Source organism: Symphalangus syndactylus, chromosome 8, assembly GCF_028878055.3.
Source record: "Symphalangus syndactylus isolate Jambi chromosome 8, NHGRI_mSymSyn1-v2.1_pri, whole genome shotgun sequence".
Taxonomy (NCBI): domain Eukaryota; kingdom Metazoa; phylum Chordata; class Mammalia; order Primates; family Hylobatidae; genus Symphalangus; species Symphalangus syndactylus.
The window spans coordinates 123,916,291-123,937,129 of record NC_072430.2 but is presented as its reverse complement, the minus strand read 5'-3'; the positions used below and the strand labels follow the sequence as shown (position 1 = coordinate 123,937,129).

Genomic DNA, 20,839 nt, shown 5'->3' with positions numbered 1-20,839 from the left:
TAGTTCAGGTAGTGAGGGTGGACAGAAGTGGACTGATGGGAGATGTATTTTGCAGGCAGAAACCATAAAATGATTGCTAGCCTCGAGGTGGCACAGCGGGAGAGAAAGGAGAGTCAAAGCTAATGATGAGGCCAGGCCCCGTGGCTCACACCTGTAATCCCAGCATTTTGGGAGGTGAAGGCCGTTGGATCACCTGAGGTCAAGAGTTCAAGACCATCCTGGCCAAAAAGGTGAAACCCCATCTCTAATAAAAACGCAAAAATTAGCCGGGCAAGGTGCCGTGCGCCTGTAATCCCAGCTACTAGTGAGGCTGAGGCAAGAGAGTGGCTTGAACCCAGAAGGTGGATGTTGCAGTGAGCCAAGATCACGCCAGTGCACTCCAGCCTGGCCGACAGAGCAAGACGCCATCTCAATAAAAAATAAATAAAAGCTAATGATGAAAGCTAATATGTATGGAGCACGTGGTATGCACCAGTCCAGTCATCCTTCTAAGTGATCCACGTTAGTGTAACGAACGAAATCTTCACAATCACCGTGTGAGACAGGTACTAACTATCAACACCTCCACTTTGCAGATCAGGAAACTTGGAGGCAGAAAAGTTAAACAAGGTGCCCAAGGTCATACTCTTAGTAGATGCCCTGCTAGAACTGGAATCTAGGCATGCCTAACCATTTCTTCTTAAGGAAGAGAACAGTACCTTCAATGACAATGAGTAAGAGTATTTATTCTACCCACTTTTCTGCTTCTCGTCTTCGCGTTTATCATTCTGGACCCACCTATCTTTCCTGGCCCCCCCACTCAACTTAACCCTTTTCACCCACCCTGGGGCGGGGAGACAGAGGTGATCCTAGAAGAGGGCTACAGGGGTGGGGCCAAGTGGGAATTCTAGCGAGGCGCCTACTAGTTGACGGAGGAGGGATGGGCTAGGTAGGTCCCCCGCTCCGACAGGGCTCTTACGCCATATGTGACGCAAATTAGCTTGCGAGCTGGGGGTGGAGGTGTCGTCAGCACCCGCCTGCGGTTGGCCGCGTTGCAGCGAGAGGGACATGTAGACCCCGCCTCGTAGGGAGGTGGGGAGCGGCAGGCCCCTCCTCGGCCCCTCCGGCAGGCTCCCGCCAGCATCGCTGCGGCTCCGGCCTGGGAGCGAGCGCCCGGAGCTCGGAAGGATGCGGCGCCCGCGTCGGCCTGGGGGTCTCTGGGGATCTGGGGGTCTCCGGCTGCTCCTCTGCCTCCTGCTGCTGAGCAGCCGCCCGGGGGGCTGCAGCGCCGTTAGTGCTCACGGTCAGGAGGAAACTTGGGCTGGCGGGTGGTGCGGGGCGGGGATCAGCTTGGGGCCTGGAGCGAAACTCGGTGGGGGTGGGGGTGAAATGTCATGAAGCTCTGGGAGAATATGGGTTGGGGGAGGCATGCGAGATCAGAAAGGTGAGAGGGCGTCTGGGAGGAAAGGGGCGTAGGCCTGGAGGTGGGGCTGGGAATACGGGGGCGGGACCTAAGAGAATTGGGCTCAGGGGAAAATTGCAGGTTCGGGAGAAGGACACGGGGTGCATGTGGGCAGAGGGACTTAGAGACCGGCTGCGAGACCACAGGAGAAGCCACTTGCTCCGAGGAGCCTGGGAGGTGGTGACAGGCGCTGAGGAATGGGAAGGGGAGGTGGCGGGGACGTGGCGGGGAGGATGAGGGAACGGTGATCTCTGGGCTGTGGAAGCCTGGGCCGCAGGCATAGAGTCCCAGCTGGGCCGAGAGAGAAGCCAGGGTTTCTCCGTAAGCCTAGAGAAGCTGATTGCAGCGATCTGATCTCCTATAACGGGGGACAGCACGGGGAGGGGGCACAGGAGGATGAAGAGGGGAGGGTCCTCTCTCGTCCCCCTCCCCACAGCCAGGCCTGGTGCTGACTCACATCTGTGCGGACAGTCAGCGCTGACTCACGGGCAGGGGGTGGGGGATAGGAGGGTGGCGCGTGGGGGAAGGGGCGCAGCCTCGCCGCCTGGCGCCCTCTTTCCCCACCCGGGCTTGGAGGCCCGAGAGGCAGACTACTTCCTGTGACGCTGTGGGTTGGCAGAATAGAACAGAGGGCTCAGGTCTAGTGGACAGTCCTCGCTCTGTGACCCCTTCCTCTCTGGTAACCGCCTCAAGGCGAGCCCTCGGCGGCGCCAGACTCAGAGCTTCAGCACCGCGGACAGCGCCAGCGGCTCGGGACAGCGCGGGGAGAGATGCCTAAGAGACACCCTCCCCAGCCCCACCCATACCCTCTTTCCCCCGACCGGGGGAAGTGTGCTAGAACCTCTTCTGAGTTCCAGGCCATTATAGGATGCTTTTGTATATTTGGGAAGGAAATTCCTCTTTCAGAATTTGGCCAAAACCTCTCCTACAGTAATTCTATGAGTCTCTCTCCCGGCACCTGGAAGATTTCTTCCCTATCACTCAGTTAAGCAAACAGAGGCTTTTAAAGATACAGACTCACAAATTCTTAAAATCCAAAACTAGATCCCATGGTTCCTTTTAAGAATTTCAGGCCTGATTCCTACTCTCCTCCCAGCTTAAGGCCTTCTTTAGAATGAAAGAATAAATTGCATCTGCTTCTCCCTTTCCCAGCCTGTCCACCCATCTGCCCATTCTCTGTGTGTGGGTGTCTGAGCCTCTGCTCACCTGTTCCTCTACAGGCTGTCTATTTGACCACAGGCTCTGCTCTCACCTGGAAGTCTGTATTCAGGGTGAGTGAGGCCCAAGCATAGAACTCACAAGATCGGGGGGAGAGGGGCAATAAAAAACAAGAAGGGGAGAGAAGGCCCAGAAAAGAAGAGGGCTACTGGGCTTGAGAAGAAGGAAGACTTGCCTGGAGGAGGAGAGGTAGGGGAGGAGGTGAAGAGAGTACTGTCCATTTGCAACCTGGACTTTGGAAGGCCTCTTATTCAAGCCCCCTGCTGACACCACTTTTGTGCCCTTAGATGGCTTGTTTGGGCAGTGCCAGGTGGGAGTGGGGCAGGCCCGGCCCCTTTTGCAAGTCACCTCCCCGGTTCTCCAACGCTTACAAGGTGTGCTCCGACAACTCATGTCCCAAGGTAAGGTCTGGGTGCACTGGAGGAGAGAGATTGGAACTTGGTTAGTTATGGGTGGGGAAGAAGATTTCTCTTCAAGGAATATTCCTATCACCCCCACTGCTGGAGCCTCGCCTTCCCAGATCTTGCTAGAGTGAGAGGTGGAACCCTAGAGATGGGCTATTCACATTTGGACTCTCTGGAGAAGCCCAGAGGAGGCTTCTAGAAGAAGTCACTGGAAAAGGCCAGCTTCCATCTCCTTAGAACCAGTTCCTCTCACTGGCATTGTCTGAGTGCTACAGAGCCAATAACTCTGGAATCCTCAGCCAGGATAATATTCCACTCACCCAATTCCTCATTCAACAAGTATTTATTGAGTACTTACTATGTAGCAGGCATAGTTTTAGGTATTTGGAATGTATCAGGGAATAAAACAAAGATCTCTGCTTACTGGAGTTTCTGTTTGGGGGATAAGGGGAGGAAACACACTATAAAAGTTAGAAAATACATAGTGTCTTAGAAGATGATAAATAGCATGGAATATTACAGCAGGATAAAGTGATCAAAATGGTGAGGTAGAAAGCTACAGTATTAAATCAGGAAATCAGGTGGTCAAGGTGGACATTATTGAGACTATGAAATCTGAACAGACTTTTTAAGGAGGTGGGGGAATTTGTCAGAAGGTTATCTAGGGGAAGAGTATTTCAGGCAGACCAAACAGCTAGGACAAAAGCACAATTCTGAAGAGCACCATGGAGGCCATGGGACTGTAGAAGATTGATGGAGAGGAAGAGTAAAAGGTGCAGTCAGGTAGGTAATGGGGGAAGGGATGTGGATCACTTTAGGGCCTCAAAGGGAAATGTATGGACATTGGCTTTACTCTGAGTAAAGAAGGAAACCATTACAAGATTTGGAGCTTGGGGGCACATGATCTGACTTACACTTTACAAGCATCACTTTTGCTGCTATAGTGAGACTAGAATAGATGGAGTCAAGAGTGGGTGAGGGGGACCACTAAAAACCACCACAATAGGTTGCTCTGTCTATGGAGTGCCATTCTTTTGTTTCTTCACTTCTCTAATAAACTGCTTTCACTTTACTAAAACAAACAAACAAAAACTACTACAATAACTCAGATAAGAGATGAATGTGGATTGGGCCAAGGTGTTTGCAGGGAAGGAATGAAGGATGACAGAATTCTGCATTTATTTTTAAGGTAGTCAGCATTATTTCGTGAAATATTGGATATGGTTATAAAGAGAGGAGTCAAAGACTTTTTGGGGTTTTTTTGTTTGTTGGTTGGTTGTTGTTGTTGTTGTTGTTGTTGTTGTTTGAGACAGAGTCTTGCTGTGTTGCCCAGGCTGGAGTGCAGTGATGCAATCTCTGCTCACTGCAACCTCCACCTCCCAGGTTCAAGTGATTCTTCTGCCTCAGCCTCCCCAGTAGCTGACATTACAGATGCGTGCCACCATGCCTGGCTAATTTTTGTATTTTTAGTAGAGACAGGGTTTCACCGTGTTGTCCAGGCTGGTCTTGAGCTCCTAACCTCAAGTGATCCATCTGCCTGGGCCTCCCAAAGTACTGGGATTACAGGTGTGAGCCATCGCGCCCAGCCAGGAGTCAAAGGTTTTATTTACTGAATAACTGAATCAGTGGAGATGTCACTAATTATAATGTGGAAACTTGCAAATTGATCAACTTGGTGGGAGTGTGTTGAGTTTAAGATGTCTACTCAAGTGAAGCAGGAGGTTGAGTACATGAGACTGGGTTCTGAGAGACAGAGGTCTCAACTGGAGATATAAATTTGAAATTCTTTGGCATGTAGATGGTAATTACACCCATGAGGTAGATGAGATAACCAAAAGATTGAGTGTCTATGAAGAAGACCAAGGATCAAGTCCTAGATAATTCTTATATTAAAAGGACCAGGCCAGGCTTAGTGGCTCACACCTGTAATCCCAATACTTTAGGAGGCTGGGGCAGGCAGATCATGAGGTCAGGAGTTCAAGACCAGTCTGACCAACATGGTGAAACCTTGTTTCTACTAAAAATACAAAAATTAGCCAGGCATGGTGGTGGGCACCTGTAATCTCAGCTACTCAGGAGGCTGAGGCAGAAGAATCACTTGAACCTGGGAGGTGGAGGTTGCAGTGAGCCGAGATCACACCACTGCACTCCAGCCTGGGTGACAGAGCAAGAGTCCATCTCAAAAAAAAAAAAAAAAAAAAAAAAAATGAGGACCAGGAGAAAGAGAGGAGCCATCAACTTCCTCTCAGGGAGACTGAGAAGGGGAAGCCAGTGGAGTAGGATTAAAAACAACAGTGTTCAGTGTCCCAGAAGCCAAGAGAAAGTGTATCAAGGAGGAGGAGTGACCAACAGTGTTAAATGATGATTACGGGATAAGTAAAATAAGATATGAGAATTGACCACCAGATTTGGACATGCAGACAAAGCTGCTCTTGATGAGAGCAGCTTTGGTAGAATAGTTGGGAATAAAATCCTGAATAAAGTGGATTAAGAGGGAATAGAAAGAAAGGAATTGGACGCAGTCAGTATAGACAACTTTTTCTAGAAGTCTTGCTGCAAAGAAATGGAGTGATCCCTAGAGAAGAACATGGGATCAAGCAGTATTTTTCTTAAGATGGAAGGAATTGCATATTGTTTGCATGGGAATAATGTGAATAATTCAGTAGAGAACAAAGGAAATTATGTAGGAAAGAGGAGAGAATTGCAAGGAGAGTGTTCCTGAGTAGGTGAGAGGGGATGAAATCTAGTGCTCAGAGGAACTGGCTTTAAATAGGAACACAGACAGCTCATCTAATGTGAATAAGCAAGGAGGCAGGTGTGGATGTTGGTAGATACCAGAATACAAGTTAAGAGCAGCACAGATTTTAAATCCAAAACTAGAGAAGAACAAATGAGGGTGAAAAGTGGGAAATTATTCCTTTAAAATAAGTGACTGAACTTTCCTGAGAGCAGAGTTTTTTTGGGGAAAGAGTCAAACAGGAGAGCTGTCTATGAATAAGATGATGATGATAATGGTGATGATGATGATGATGATGATGACAGCAATGAAGATGATTATACGTGTTTAAAACATGTGGATTGTGCTTTAGAGTTTTCTAAGCACTTTGATTTCCCTGATCACACTTGATCTTCACAACAGCCCCCTGAAATATGTATCATTTCCACTTTACAAACAGAGAAAGTTGAGGTTCGGGGTCAACACAAAGAATAATAACAATAGTAATAATAATTATGGTAATAGCATTTGTTAAAAGTTCACTACATGACAGGCACTATTCTAACCATTTGATATGTATATGTGTTATTTTAGTGATAATAACAATCCTAGGAGGTATAGATCCCCATTTTATTGATGAGGGAATTGAGGCTTGGAGAGGTTCAGCAACTTGCCCAAGGTTACATAATTCATCAGTAGCAAAGGCAGGATTCAAACCCAGGCGGTCTGGCTCCAATAGCTGTACCTGAGGGTGGGAAGAGGACAGCTCAGATCACCCACTGAGTTTGTCCCTCTACTCTGACAAACCCATGAGCTGCAGGGCAGAGGGTACAGTTCTGATCCCCAGTGGTCCCCGTTACAGGATCCCCAGACTCCTGAACCAACTTATGCTATCCTTTTTCCTGACAGGATTGTCCTGGCATGATGACCTCACCCAGTATGTGATCTCTCAGGAGATGGAGCGCATCCCCAGGCTTCGCCCCCCAGAGCCCCGTCCAAGGGACAGGTAGGCAGCCTTTCTCTACAACTCTAGCAATGGTGAGGCTGGTGAATCTGTGGTTGTCCTAATGGATGGAGGGAAGGGGAAGGAAGTGGGCACCAAGGCCAGCATGCTGGGGCACAGGTAAAGAGGTGCAGGAATGGTCACTCTCTGACATGCTCACATGACCAAGAGGAGCTGAGCTCATCTCTAGGGATCCAGAAAAACAGGGGCATTTTTAAATGTTTTGAAAAACATTGACGTTGTCTACTTTAAAAGAAGCTTCAATGTAGTCATCATGGGAGAAATTAGAATGGCGTTCGACTGAAGTTGTTCAATATTCCGTTTCATTACTATGTGAATTTCTGTATGACAGGAGCCACCATCAGCTTTTTGTGGTTAGGGCCTCTAAAGGCATCATTCAGACTCTGCAAAGCAGAGGAAAGTAAATGAGATTTAGGGAGCTCAGATGATGATACCAGGATGAAGACGGCATAGTGGTGGGGGTGGAGGAGCAGTCCTGAATATTTGGACGTATACTTGGAGAGCCAGGTGTGGGGACATGGCACACAGCGGCAATGGGGACAGCTACAGCCACGGTTCATCTACAGAAATTCCTGGCTGCCTTCCCCTGCTCCTGTTTGCCCCTTCTCCATCCCCAGCCTCATGATTACCCAGCCTTTGCAGCTGTTTCAGAGACCCAGCCATGCTCACCAGGCAGGCAGATACCTCTGCCCTCAGCTTGGCCCTCTGGTCCCTCCCCATTCCCATCCAGCCCATCTCTCTTCCCCTGAGGTCACTCAGTTTCTAAAGAGGTCAGGCCTGCTCTTAACCGCTGAGCCTGCCTGGCCCCGAATAGTTCTGCCTTGTAGGCGCTCTATGCCCTTCCCCCCACTCCAACACACACACTTTGCTTTCCTCTACAGGTCTGGCTTGGCACCCAGGAGACCTGGTCCTGCTGGGGAGCTGCTTTTACAGGACATCCCCACTGGCTCTGCCCCTGCTGCCCAGCATCGGCTTCCACAACCACCAGTGGGCAGAGGTGGAGCTGGGGCCAGCTCCTCTCTGTCCCCTCTGCAGGCTGAGCTGCTCCCCCCTCTCTTGGAGCACCTGCTGCTGCCCCCACAGCCTCCCCACCCTTCCCTCAGCTACGAACCTGCCTTGCTGCAGCCCTACCTGTTCCACCAGGTAAGTCCTTGACTCTGGTCCCGCCCCGACCACAGTCCCTTAGCCTGGACTTCTGCCCTTACCCAGATCTCTGGTTTTCCACAGTTTGGCTCCCGTGATGGCTCCCGGGTCTCAGAGGGCTCCCCAGGGATGGTCAGTGTCGGCCCCCTGCCCAAGGCTGAAGCCCCTGCCCTCTTCAGCAGAACTGCCTCCAAGGGCATATTTGGGGACCACCCTGGCAACTCCTACGGGGACCTTCCAGGGCCTTCACCTGCCCAGCTTTTTCAGGACTCTGGGCTGCTCTATCTGGCCCAGGAATTGCCAGCACCCAGCAGGGCCAGGGTGCCAAGGCTGCCAGAGCAAGGGAGCAGCAGCCGGGCAGAGGACTCCCCAGAGGGCTATGAGGAGGAAGGACTAGGGGGTCGTGGAGAGAAGCCTGCTTCCCCAGCAGTGCAGCCAGGTAACAAGGTCCTCAGCATCCACCTCCCTGTGAGGGCTGCTTTGGGGGAACCATGGTGGGGCCCTTCCCTGACAATTTATGCATTTGTTAACTTGTCATTAAAGTCATTCATACATTTAAGGAATGTCTACTGACAAGCTCTTCTATGCCAGGCACTAGGGAAGTGGTGGGGACACTGTGGGAATGGAGTTGATGTGACTCTCCTTCCAGTGGAGAGTCAAGATGTCCCGAAGTTTGATCTGGGTCCCAGGAAGACCTTTCCCCCAAAGTGTGGACAAGGGCTGGGAAAGGGAGGGCATCTCTTGGTGTCCTGGTGTTTGGGGAGACTCTCTTAATGTGCTAGTCCCCTCCCACCCTCACTCACTCATATGCATCCCACAAGTTCACCACGCAATCAGCCCTAAGCTCTGTGTCTGGCTCCCAGCAGATGCGGCTCTGCAGAGGCTGGCTGCTGTACTGGCAGGCTATGGGGTAGAGCTGCGTCAGCTGACCCCTGAGCAGCTCTCCATGCTCCTGACCCTGCTGCAGCTACTGCCCAAGGGTGCAGGAAGAAATCCGGGTAAGTGTCCAGGCAGACAGAGGGACCAGTATCTCCCAGCTCCATGGAGACCTCTTGCCCTGCCTCAAGACCACTTGGAGTAGCCTGGAGAGGAAGAGTCAGGCTTCAGGGGAGAGAGTTCCTTTGAGACACAGGGTCATTGCTGGCAAGGCAGGGAGCAAGGGGGTAGGGTGGCAAGCTTAGGAGTTAGATCAGGAGAAGACTAGAGGGTGGAAGTAATGGAAAAAGCAGCCAACAGAGGGTGTGAGCAGGGAAAAGGAGGCATCAGGAAGGATGGGTTGGTGACAATGAGGGCCTAAAAACGGGCATAGCCAGTGCTAAGAAGAAGCCAGTAATTGATGGGTAGAGAAATAACTGAACAAATAATAGCTTTGAGAGAGATGGCCAATGGCAGAGGGAGGAGTTAATAAAACAATAAATTGGGAGAAGGAAGCAAAGAGGAATGAGGCCAGGCTTAGGATGAGACCAGTAACAGGGTCTTGGTCACTGACTGAGATGAAGACCACAGCAAATGTACCAGGCTCAGGGTCTCTGGTCCTTTCTCCCACTTGTGTTGTGTAGACCTTAGCCATGGCCATTTTTCCAGACTCTTGTTTTTCCTGTCTTGCAGGAGGGGTTGTAAATGCTGGAGCTGATATCAAGAAAGTGAGTCCCCAGCACCTCCTTGACTCATAATCACCCCACAGCAGCACGCCCCCTTGCCAAACCTAAATCTCAAATTCAGGACCCAGAATCTGTATCCTCCCACCCCTCATTTTGGGGGAAACCAAGGCCCAGAGACCACAAGTTATTGCCTAAGGTCTCCCATCAAGTTGATGGCAGAACTGGGGCCAGAAAACTGAATTCTTAATTCATTCCTCTTTTCACTACAATCGTTTCAGACCATGCTCTGAGGATTCCTAGGGGAGGAGGGAAGTTCCGAGCAGGGACCCCTGTCTGAGTTTCTGTAGCAGGAGGAGCTCTGCTTCTTTCTGTTTCATGTGTTGGATTTCTAAGACTTTGTGGCTAAACAAAAGTCTAGAAACCATCGCCTGCCTGTTTGTCTTTTACCCTCACCCCAGCTTCTTTTGCTGCAGGGGTTTTCTGTCTCTAGCCCCATTCTGTGGATTAGTACAGACCATTTTCAATCATTCAATCCTTTATTCATTCATGCATCCACTTACTTGTCTCAGATGCTCTGGTGTCCTCTCTGTACCCAGCACTGCAGTGGTCCCTGGGGGTAGAAAATGAAAAGCAGGTCCTGAGCTCCACTGTGGAGAGCTCCGAGTCCAGGGTACCCTTTCCCCCAGCACTGTCCAGAGGCCACACCTCCACCCTCTTCTAAACAGACAATGGAGGGGCCGGTGGAGGGCAGAAACACAGCAGAGCTTCCAGCCCGCACACCCCCCATGCCTGGACACCCCACTGCCAGCCCCACCTCCAGTGAAGTCCAGCAGGTGCAAAGCCCTGTCTTCTCTGAGCCTCCCAAAGCTGCCAGACCCCCTGCCACACCTGTCCTGCTAGAGAAGAAAAGCCCACTGGGCCAGAGCCAGCCCACAGTGGCAGGACAGCCCTCAGCCCGGCCAGCAGCAGAGGAATATGGCTACATCGTCACTGATCAGAAGTAAGGGCTGCATCCTGGGAAGCTTTCCGGTCTGCTGGGAGTTGGGCTGGCCTGCCTGGCCAGAAGCAGAGAGCAGAAATCCAGACGTGCAGGGACAGGGAACTGGCAGGTTGCTCTGTACCCCTGGAGTGGCCTGTTTTAAGAAAATGACTGAGAGGGTTGCCCCACTTTCCTTCCTCTGCCTTCTCCCATCTCCAGGCCCCTGAGCCTGGCTGCAGGAGTGAAGCTGCTGGAGATCCTGGCTGAGCATGTGCACATGTCCTCGGGCAGCTTCATCAACATCAGGTGGGACTGGCATCTTGTTGGGGCAGTGGCCGAGATCTAGAAAGCAGCTTGAGCGAGAAGGTGGCTGGAGGGGCCTGGGGGAAGAAGAGCAGACAAGCTTTGAGCTCAGGGATGCTCCCAGCTGTATTGAAGGTACAGCCACACCCAGCCCGTTGCTGGCCCCACCCAGCATCTTCCTTGCCTCAGATGCCCCTGTAGGGCATCCCCGATCTGCTCCAGCCCCATCCTCTAATGGGGAGAGGGCCAGAGCTGGCCTCTTTTTTGAAGTCTGCGGTCTGGGCTGGAGAAGGCAGTAACATAGCTCCTATCTGACAGTGTGGTGGGACCAGCCCTCACCTTCCGCGTCCGGCACAATGAGCAGAACCTGTCTTTGGCTGATGTGACCCAACAAGCAGGTAAATATCTCTGTGACCTCAATCCCAGGCTTGGCCCCAGCCCCACTCCTATATCCAGGCCTGTTGCTGATGCCCCCTTGAAATGTTCCCAGCCCACATGGGCCCTGCCTGCCACTTGGCAGAGCAAGACAGAGGATAGAGACCACATGGGGCTGGAGCGAGCCTGACCTTTGTCCTCCCTGCAGGGCTGGTGAAGTCTGAACTGGAAGCACAGACAGGGCTCCAAATCTTGCAGACAGGAGTGGGACAGGTATGCGCTAACTGGAGAATCAGTCCAAGTCCCCAGAGGGCTGATGTCCGCAAGAGCTGGAGGCAAACCAGAGGGGAGAACTGGAGCTGAAACCTCGTGTGTCCGTTGGCCCGGCTGGCTGGGGGCGGCCTTCGCCCAAGCAGCCCCTCCCCCCGCAGTTCTCTTTCTGACCAGCAGATGGCGCAGGTGTCCCCTCCCTGCAGGACCAGCCCTCTGCAGTAAAAAGGCCTGAGAACTAGTTGAGCCGCCCTTAGTCTGCTGGAGCAAAGTCTCCAAATTCCAAGGGAACACCTTGCACAGAAAGGACATTATACTCAAAATATGTTTTGTTTGTTTGTCTGAGACAGAGTTTCACTCTTGTTGTCCAGGCTGGAGTGCAGTGGCTCGATCTCGGCTCACTGCAACCTCCACCTTCCAGGTTCAAGCGATTCTCCTGCCTCACCCTCCCAAGTAGCTGGGATTACAGGTGCCTGCCACCACGCCTGGCTAAATTTTTTTTGTATTTTTAGTAGAGACGGCGTTTCACCATGTTGGCCAGGCTGGTCTCGAACTCCCGATCTCAGGTGATCCGCCCACCTTGGCCCCCCAAAGTGCTGAGATTCCAGGCGCGAGCCACCACGCCCGGCCTATACTCAAAATATCTTTGTCTTCTGCATCCAACACTGATGCCTCACGTTCTACAATTGAATTCCTAGGGTTCTCTGTCCGTTTTCAAATCCAAACACTCCTGGTGGAGGCCTCTGGCACTGCACTGTGGTTGAGTTGATCCAATGGGGATTGAGAAGGAGGATCTGAGCCCATCTGGCTGTACCACCATACCCCTACTCTCCCAGCTTTGCCCCAGGAGATGTCCTAACAGGGGGTGTGGTATGGGACCGGGATGAGGAGCAGCTCTGAAATCTCCCCCATGCCACTGCCTCCCTTGATTCTAGCCTTGTTCCCACAGAGGGAGGAGGCAGCTGCAGTCCTTCCCCGAACCGCGCACAGCACCTCTCCCATGCGCTCAGTGCTGCTCACTCTGGTGGCCCTGGCAGGTGTGGCTGGGCTGCTGGTGGCTCTGGCTGTGGCTCTGTGTGTGCGGCAGCATGCGCGGCAGCGGGACAAGGAGCGCCTGGCAGCCCTGGGGCCCGAGGGGGCCCATGGTGACACTACCTTTGAGTACCAGGTGTGCAGCCCCAGAAGCTGGTTGAGCAGAGGAAATGCAAGGGGCTTGGGAGTCTGGGTCTTGCGTGGAGTAAGGGTAGGAACTGAATGGGGAGTGAGCCCTCATCCCTGGGATAGTCCAGTGGAGGCTGGAGAAGCCCCAGTGGGAGGGAGTATGGTAGGGGCCTTTATGAACGCATGGGAATTGGGAGCATACAGTGCCTAAGGTTCTTCTTGGTGCTGTGCTTCTGGGGCTCTGGGATTCCACTCTGTCACGTCTGAGGTTGACATAAGCACCACCCAAGCAGAACAGCCCTGGAAAGGATCAGGGCCAGGCAGAAGACCCTACCCGAGAGGAGCTGAGTTCCACTGAAAATCAGTCAAGGACAAGCCTAGGAGCCCAGAGTTGAACCCAGGGCCCTGTTGAAAAGTTTCAGGGGACTCTTGGACCTCACCTGATTCTTCCTCCACAGGACCTGTGCCGCCAACACATGGCCACGAAGTCCTTGTTCAACCGAGCAGAGGGTCCGCCGGAGCCTTCACGGGTGAGCAGTGTGTCCTCCCAGTTCAGCGACGCAGCCCAGGCCAGCCCTAGCTCCCACAGCAGCACCCCGTCCTGGTGCGAGGAGCCGGCCCAAGCCAACATGGACATCTCCACGGGACACATGATTCTGGTCAGGACAGGGCCTGGGCCCAGAGTGGGTGAAGGAATGGGATGGTGAGAGAGGCCAGGCTGGCTGTGTGGGCCAGAGCCAGACCGTGGTGCCCCCACAGGCATACATGGAGGATCACCTGAGGAACCGGGACCGCCTGGCCAAGGAGTGGCAGGCCCTCTGTGCCTACCAAGCAGAGCCAAACACCTGTGCCACCGCGCAGGGGGAGGGCAACATCAAAAAGAACCGGCATCCTGACTTCCTGCCCTGTGAGTGAACCCTGCTGGCCCACCTGGCCCAGCCCTCTCTCTGCTGCAAGGTCTGGAGGGCTTGGATAAGGGGTTGGGCTTCTGGCTCAGGCTGAGTGGCAGAGGTCCCGCGATGCCAATGACCCGAGGGTCATCTGGGGTGGGGTGTCGGGTCTGTGCAGATGACCATGCCCGCATAAAACTGAAGGTGGAGAGCAGCCCTTCTCGGAGCGATTACATCAACGCCAGCCCCATTGTGAGTGGCCCTGACTCCAGCCCCCACCTCTGCCCCATCATTATCCTGGCCCTATGTACTCCATTTCCCCGTGGTCACCTGCCACCCCACCAACCCCCTGGAGTGGTGGGGCCTGATATCCTAGCAAGGAAAGGGGGAACTGCCAGCCTTCTCAGACCCTGACCCACTTGCTTTGACCACGCCTGTCCATAGTGGCATTTCCCACACTGGCTCACGGTGTATCTTCCCTGCCTCCAGATTGAGCATGACCCTCGGATGCCAGCCTACATAGCCACGCAGGGCCCGCTGTCCCATACGATCGCAGACTTCTGGCAGGTGGGCTCTTAAAGGGAGGGCTTCTCTGGGGTCCTTGTGGCCAGCCAGGACCCAGGGAGGTTAGAGTGGAGCTCACCTGGGTCTCTGTCCCTAGATGGTGTGGGAGAGCGGCTGCACCGTCATCGTCATGCTGACCCCGCTGGTGGAGGATGGTGTCAAGCAGTGTGACCGCTACTGGCCAGATGAGGGTGCCTCCCTGTACCATGTATATGAGGTCAGCAGGGCTCCACAGCAAGGGGACAATGGATGTGGGGAGAGTAGATGACGGCCTTTTCATAACGTTTTCTTCACCAAATGAGCACTCAACAGTCTTTTTATAAAGGCTTTTATTGGCCCTGCTTATGATTCATACATATATGAATATATACAAACACATATATGCATACACATATATTCACATATATACGTGTGTGTGTGTGTGTGTGTGTCCTGTCTAGAGTCAAAAAGCATTCATAGAGACTTATGATAAAGGCACAGAGATAAAACTATAAGACCACCAAAACCGAGGTAAGAAGCTAACAGCTAAGTGTATATTAGACAGGGAAGATAAGGATACCCAAAGACTGAGATTAAGACCTACGTTAATTGGGCCTAATTTAGCTCTGAGTTTCCTGGTGGCCAAAGCAAAGAAAGAAATACCACCTGTTACATATGTTACTAATGTAAAAGAGAAACAAACTTTTTCATTAGGAGAGAGACTAGGTGGAGGGGTGGAGAAAGAGGGGGGACTGGGCAGAGGCCAAGCAGGGGAAAGAGAAATATTTCAGACAAAATGGGAGAACGTGAGCCCCCATTAAGACAAAAGACCTTAAGAACACAACAGAAGCTTCTCATCACCAGATGAGCCTGAATAGTAATTTTTTCCCCACCAAATAAGCACATGACGGTTTTTTTTAAAAAGCCTTTCATTGGTCCTGCTGGTGGTTAACGAAAAAAATCCAGTAAGAATACTACAGAATTTCATCCAAGTTTATGGCACATGTAGCACCGACACTCTGGTAGACCCTGCGAGGAAGAGGGAGGAGAAACTCCGGCCTCGAGAGGCTCACAACAATAGCTGTGTCTGGGTGGAAAAGCTACCAGTGGTCCTGAGCAGTAGATAAGTGACAGGCAGCCAGGGTTCCTGGGACCGCTGGAACTTAGAATTTGAACCGGCCTGGGAGGCCGGGCGGTGGTTGGAGAGACCGAGAAGGTCGCGAGGAGAGCGCGCGCAAACGCGGGGACGGGGGCGGCTCGCGGCGCTCAGGCCTGGGCCCCTGCCGGGCAGGTGAACCTGGTGTCGGAGCACATCTGGTGCGAGGACTTTCTGGTGCGGAGCTTCTACCTGAAGAACGTGCAGACCCAGGAGACGCGCACGCTCACGCAGTTCCACTTCCTCAGCTGGCCAGCAGAGGGCACACCGGCCTCCACGCGGCCCTTGCTGGACTTCCGCAGGTGAGCGCGGGCTCCCCCGCCTGGAGGGGCCGCATGGGCGGGGGCGGAGCCGGGGTCCGCCAGCCGCTCGGCCTGGAGCCCCAGGTCAGGCCTGGAGCCTCGGCCTCTGACTTCTGGCCGCCCCCTCCAGACCCCACGCTCCCACCCCCAAAACCAGGCCTGAGGCTTCGGCTGTGCCCGTCCCGAGCCTCCACCACCCGCGTGGGCCAGCTCCGCACCAGCCGCTGCTGCTCCGCTCCCTCCCTCTCCCCCTCCTGGGACTGGCTCCTTCTCCTCCACCTGCTTCCTCCAGAGAGCCCTCCGTTTTCTGTCTCCCCTCCCTCTCTGGGGCCCCTGCTTCCTCTCTCCTTCCTGTTCCCTCCTGCCCCGCTGTCTCCAGGCCCTGCACTGCGCTGCCTCGCTGCCCTCTCCGTCTTTCACTCCCGCCTGCCCGTCTCCCTTCCTTCATCCCTCTCCATCCCTCCTTCATCCCTCTCCGTCTCTCTTTTTTATTTCTGTCTTTCATTCTTTTTCCTTTCCTCTTTCTTCCTCTTCTCTCTCCCCATCTCTCTCACTCTGTCTCCGCCTCACCCTTTCCCTGTCTCTCCATTTCTCCCTCTCCGCACTTCTCTTCCTTTCTCTCTGCCCCCTCCCTTGTTTTTCTCCACTTCCTTCCCGTCTGCCAGTTTCTCTCTGCCGCTCTGTCTGTCTCTCCCTCTCCCTCCTGCTGCCTGTCTTTCCTCTCTCTGTCCTTCCCTCTGCCTTCTTCCCTCTTTCTCTCTCTCCCTCACAGCTGCCAGTGTCATTTTTGTGATCTGCAGCTAGTATTCTCACTCCAGTTGCATAGTCACAAAAGTGATCATTGGCAGGTGTGGCTGCTGCATGGACAGACAGGACATGTGGCCCGGGGACCACCCCGAGCTGGGAGCAAGGGGGACAGGGAAGAGGCAAAGACTGTCGAAAGGAGTGTGGGAGGATCTCTGGATTCTGGGGGGCTCAGTGGAGCAGGTGGGGACTAGACAGAGGCTACCTGAGGGACTTACCCTTTTCCAACACTGACACCAAGACAGGTCAGCCCTCCAGCATCCCCTGCTTTTCCTAGCCCCAGACAGGCACTTGGGAAGCCCACCACCAAGGGCAGGGGCCCACCCACACTGCACCCTTCTCCTGGTTCTCTGTCCCTTGCCAAGCTGGCCTGATGTCTCTAGGTACTGGACGGAGGAGCAGAGCTGGGGGTGGGGACGTGGGTATAGTTTCTGAACCTCAGGACAGCAATTTCTAACTGGGGTCCCTGAGGCCTGAGACACAGGCGTCTTGAAAGCAGTGCCAGGGTATCAGAGCTATTTCCTTTTTTCCATATTTAAAAAATCCTGATAGAACTAGTGCATGGATCTGTTTTAAAGCTGCACAGATAAGCTAAAAGATTGCTTTAGGCTGGAATTATGTAAAATCAGTTGGCATTAGACATCCAGAGCAAATAAACTGTTGCTTAATAAATGCAGTTCCGGGCCGGGTGCGGTGGTTCACACCTGTAATCCCAGCACTTTGGGAGGCCGAGGTGGGTGGATCACTTGAGATCTGGAGTTCAAGACCAGACTGGCCAACATGGTCAAACCCTGTTCTGCTAAAAATACAAAAATTAGCCAGGCAGGGTGGCGAGTGCCTGTACTCCCAGCTACTTGGGAGGCTGAGGCAGGAGAATCTCTCAAACCTGGGAGGCAGAAGTTGCAGTGAGCCGAGACCGTGCCACTGCACTCCTGCCTGGGCAACAGAGCCAGACTCCCTCTCAGAAAAAAATAATAAATAAATAAATGCAGTTAGGTCAAGCCCCCCTAGAAGGAAAACAAATTAATAAAAGAGACCCTAAGAAAGTGACCCTGAGTAAGTTCCTTGGCTTGCCTCCGTTCCCCTACCTGTGAGATGAGGATGATTACACTACTTTAGAGCAGAGGTCCCCAACCTTTTTGGCACCAGGGACGGGTTTTGTGGAAGACAATTTTTCCACGGCTGGGAGAGGGGGTGGTTTGGGGATGAAACTGTTCCCCCTCAGATCATCAGGCATTAGATTCTCATAAGGAGTTTGCAACCTTGATCCCTCACATGTGCAGCTCACAATAGGATTCGCACTCCTGTGAGAATCTATTGCAATGGCTGATCTAAGAGGAGACAGAGCTCAGGTGGTAATGTTCGCTTGCCTCCTGCTATGCAGCTCGGTTCCCAACAGGCCACAGACTGACACTGGTCCATGGCCCAGGGATTGGGGACCCCTGCTTTAGAGGGCTGTTGCGAGATTTGATAAAGTATGTAAAATCTAGTGTAAGTGTCTGATACATAGCAAGAGCTCAGTTAATTCTAGATGCTGCCTATTATCATTATTAAATGAGCAAAAACAACCATTGTGACTACTTTTCTACCCCAGCCCTCTGACATAACAGCCAATGAGCTAGAAAACCATGTGGACTCCTATAAAGCCATTCTAAGTCACCTGGTCCCATAGCTGAAGGACTGTGAAGTTCCAGACTTCAATCTGACAACCCCTAAGAAGGTCTTCCCTAGTTCTGGCTTGCAGGGATATCAGGAGTATGCAGGTGACTCCCAAAGCAGAAAGGTCATAAAGGACAAGGGCAGGTTAGATGGGTCCGTTGAGAGATGGAGAAGCCCCTTGCTCCTCACTGAGTTGTGGTCAGGGGCAGTGGAGAAAGGTCTGAGGTCCAAGGGGACCCCAAGTCTGAATATAACGCAGCCACAGAATGCCTGTGCTGAAGTGAGACTGCCCCAGGGAAAGAGGCAGTAGCACAATGTCCTGAGTTGAGAGGTTGGGGTTGTCCTCTCCTGGCCCAGGGAATGCTATGCCCAGGGCAACCTGATGTCACAACTGGTAAGGACCACTGGAGCCTGAGTCGGAAGGAAAACAGCCTGGGTGGTCATAAAGAATGGCAGAGGGCCAGAGCAGGCATGCGGCAAGACTGACACCCTTGAAGTCACCGGAAAGCTATCCCCTTGGACTTGGGCAGAAATGGCTCTTAATATGATGATGTATTATCATTAATAGTTGCTACCATGTATTGAGCACCTATTGTGTGCCAGACCTGGCACTTAGCTCTTTACATGGTTTATCTCATGTGATCATTGTAAGAACCCTAAGGAGGTTTTTCTTACTATCCTCCATTTTACAGGTAAGAAAACTGAGGCTCAAAGAGGTTAAATCAGTTGCTCCAGGTGCATAACTTGGGCACCTAGCTTGCAAGTGACAAGGCGAGCCCAGTGCCACCCACACCAGCTCTGGTTCTTTGCCTCCAGCCCTGGCTCCTTTCTCCGACCATCTTCCCTCTCTGCCCGGGGCAGATGGGGAGAAAAGGAAGAAAGAGAGGCCCACGGCATGTGTTTCGGCTTCCCTTTCCATCTCTGCTGGTGCCCACTGGCCCTCACACCCATTTCTTGTTGCAGGAAGGTGAACAAGTGCTACCGGGGCCGCTCCTGCCCCATCATCGTGCACTGCAGGTGGGTGGAGAGGAGATTCATCTCTCTGGTCCCACTCCCTGTGTGCGTCTCCTGTGCACATTGCCTGCCTGTCCCCTTGGTGCTAGCAAACTGCAGGCATAGTCCAAATCCGGCACACCACCTGTTTTTAATGGCCAAGACCTAAGCATGGCGTTCACATTTTTAAATGGGTGAAGAAAAAAGAAGAAAAGTATGTGACACAAACTGTATGTGGCCCACAAAGTTGAAAATATTGACCATTGGCCCCCTATACACAAAAAGTTGGCTGAAGGCTAGAGAGGCCCATCCAATTCCCTCCTGCTGCCTCCGCTTCGGGGCTGAGCCATGGCTCTCCTCTTTGGTTGTCCCGTTGCCCAAGTGACACCCACAGGTCACAGACTCCCCACTCAAGGCCCAAGTCCCAGCGTGCAGGTGCTATGAGCTTTCCTTCATCCTCGGCTCACTCACTCCCTCTCCAAGCCAGCCCAAACGGGTCACCCAGTGTCCTCCACTCCCCCAGGCCTCCTCCGTCCCTCCCCCTTTCTGCTGCATCTGAAGCTAAACCTGTCACTAACTCCTGTTTCAGTGACGGTGCGGGGAGGACCGGCACCTACATCCTCATCGACATGGTCCTGAACCGCATGGCAAAAGGTAGGGAGCTTCCCCACGGTGCCCGCAGCCCCCAGGCCCTTTTTAGAGGCTCCCCAGCACACAGGGTCCTGGGAGCTCAGAAGGAGCAGGTTGTCAACCTCCAGGCTCTGCCCAGCCCTCCAAGGCTCTTCGCCTCCAGGAGGCCTCGGGTTTTCTGGGTCCTGTCCTCCTCTGGACACACCCTGAGCGGCCCCATCCCCACCTCCATCTCCAGGAGTGAAGGAGATTGACATCGCTGCCACCCTGGAGCATGTCCGTGACCAGCGGCCTGGCCTTGTCCGCTCTAAGGTGACCGTGCCTTCCTGCCCCAACCCCAGCTGCCACCCTTCCCTAGCACCCATTCTTGGCCACCCCAGGGAAAGCAGCAGCTGCCAACCTCTCCCACCTGCCTCTGTGCCTCCTCCAGGAGGACTCCCCTCCTCCCAGGGGACCTGCCCAGGGCCCTCCCCCCACCGAAAGCCCCCCACCTTGAGGGCAGAGCAGAGGTCAGGCCTCTCCGTGACCATCCTACCACTGCCCTTCCCCAGGACCAGTTTGAATTTGCCCTGACAGCCGTGGCGGAGGAGGTGAATGCCATCCTCAAGGCCCTGCCCCAGTGAGACCCTGGGGCCCCTTGGTGGGCAGCCCAGCATCCGTCCCTCTTTGCCTGTGTGAGCATCTCTGTGTACCCACTCCTCACTGCCCCGCCGGCCACCTCTTGGGCATGCTCAACCCTTCCTGGAAGAGTCAGGAAGGGGAAGCCAGAAGGGGCAAGCCTGCCCAGCCTCACGCATGCCAGAGCCCGGGGAATCCCAGAGCCCAGGGCATCCCATGGGGGTGCTGCAGCCAGGAAGAGAGGAAAGGACATGGGTAGCAATTCTACCCAGAGCCTTCTCCTGCCTACGTTCCCTGGCCTGGCTCTCCTGTAGCTCTCCTAGGGTTCTGGGAACTTCCCCCCATCAGTGTGTGCCCCCCTATGCTCCAGTGTGGAAGAATGGGGTGGAGGGTCGCCACATCCAGCTCCCCCTGCTTCTCAGCCCCAGGCCTGCCTCTGACTCACACTTGGGCACTCCGCCCTCCCTGGCCTCATGCCCAGCCTCCTCCCACCACCCTCCCACCATGCGCTGCTCAACCTCTCTCCTTCTAGCACAAGAGAACATTTCTAGAAAAATCTACTTTTGTACCAGTGTGAATAAAGTTAGTGTGTTGTCTGTGCAGCTGCAA

At 53.4% G+C, this 20,839-nt stretch overlaps 1 protein-coding gene and 1 long non-coding RNA gene across 4 annotated transcripts; one reads left to right on the top strand and one right to left on the bottom strand.

Moving 5' to 3' along the window:
• The first annotated feature begins 979 nt into the window (after positions 1-979).
• Positions 980-20,839, top strand: PTPRN (protein tyrosine phosphatase receptor type N). Of its 3 annotated transcripts, none has more exons than XM_055290721.2 (23): positions 980-1,282; positions 2,662-2,712; positions 2,947-3,060; positions 6,689-6,785; positions 7,685-7,946; positions 8,031-8,385; positions 8,813-8,944; positions 9,555-9,589; positions 10,273-10,547; positions 10,746-10,832; positions 11,148-11,227; positions 11,413-11,477; positions 12,424-12,642; positions 13,094-13,294; positions 13,395-13,542; positions 13,704-13,777; positions 14,015-14,092; positions 14,187-14,306; positions 15,360-15,526; positions 18,953-19,006; positions 19,572-19,636; positions 19,851-19,924; positions 20,164-20,839. In XM_055290721.2, the coding sequence occupies exons 1-23, from the start codon at positions 1,168-1,170 to the stop codon at positions 20,233-20,235; spliced, it is 2,940 nt and encodes a 979-aa protein (XP_055146696.1). In that variant the 5' UTR covers positions 980-1,167; the 3' UTR covers positions 20,236-20,839. The 3 variants fall into 3 exon arrangements, with proteins under 3 accessions (XP_055146696.1, XP_055146697.1, XP_055146698.1); XM_055290723.2 differs by lacking the exon at positions 980-1,282 and adding an exon at positions 1,600-1,618; XM_055290722.2 differs by lacking the exon at positions 10,746-10,832.
• Positions 6,396-10,264, bottom strand: LOC134737477 (uncharacterized). Its single transcript, XR_010122417.1, has 2 exons — positions 10,108-10,264; positions 6,396-6,524 (listed from the first exon to the last, which is right to left on the bottom strand). It is a non-coding gene; the product is annotated as an uncharacterized lncRNA (long non-coding RNA).

Excerpts from the sequence above, each read along its gene's own strand:
- PTPRN (XM_055290721.2), top strand. The coding sequence starts at position 1,168 with ATGCGGCGCCCGCGTCGGCCTGGGGGTCTCTGGGGATCTGGGGGTCTC. Across the intron at positions 8,386-8,812 it reads TTCCCCAGCAGTGCAGCCAG|ATGCGGCTCTGCAGAGGCTG; the intron begins GTAACAAGGTCC and ends GGCTCCCAGCAG. Across the intron at positions 19,925-20,163 it reads CTGGCCTTGTCCGCTCTAAG|GACCAGTTTGAATTTGCCCT; the intron begins GTGACCGTGCCT and ends GCCCTTCCCCAG.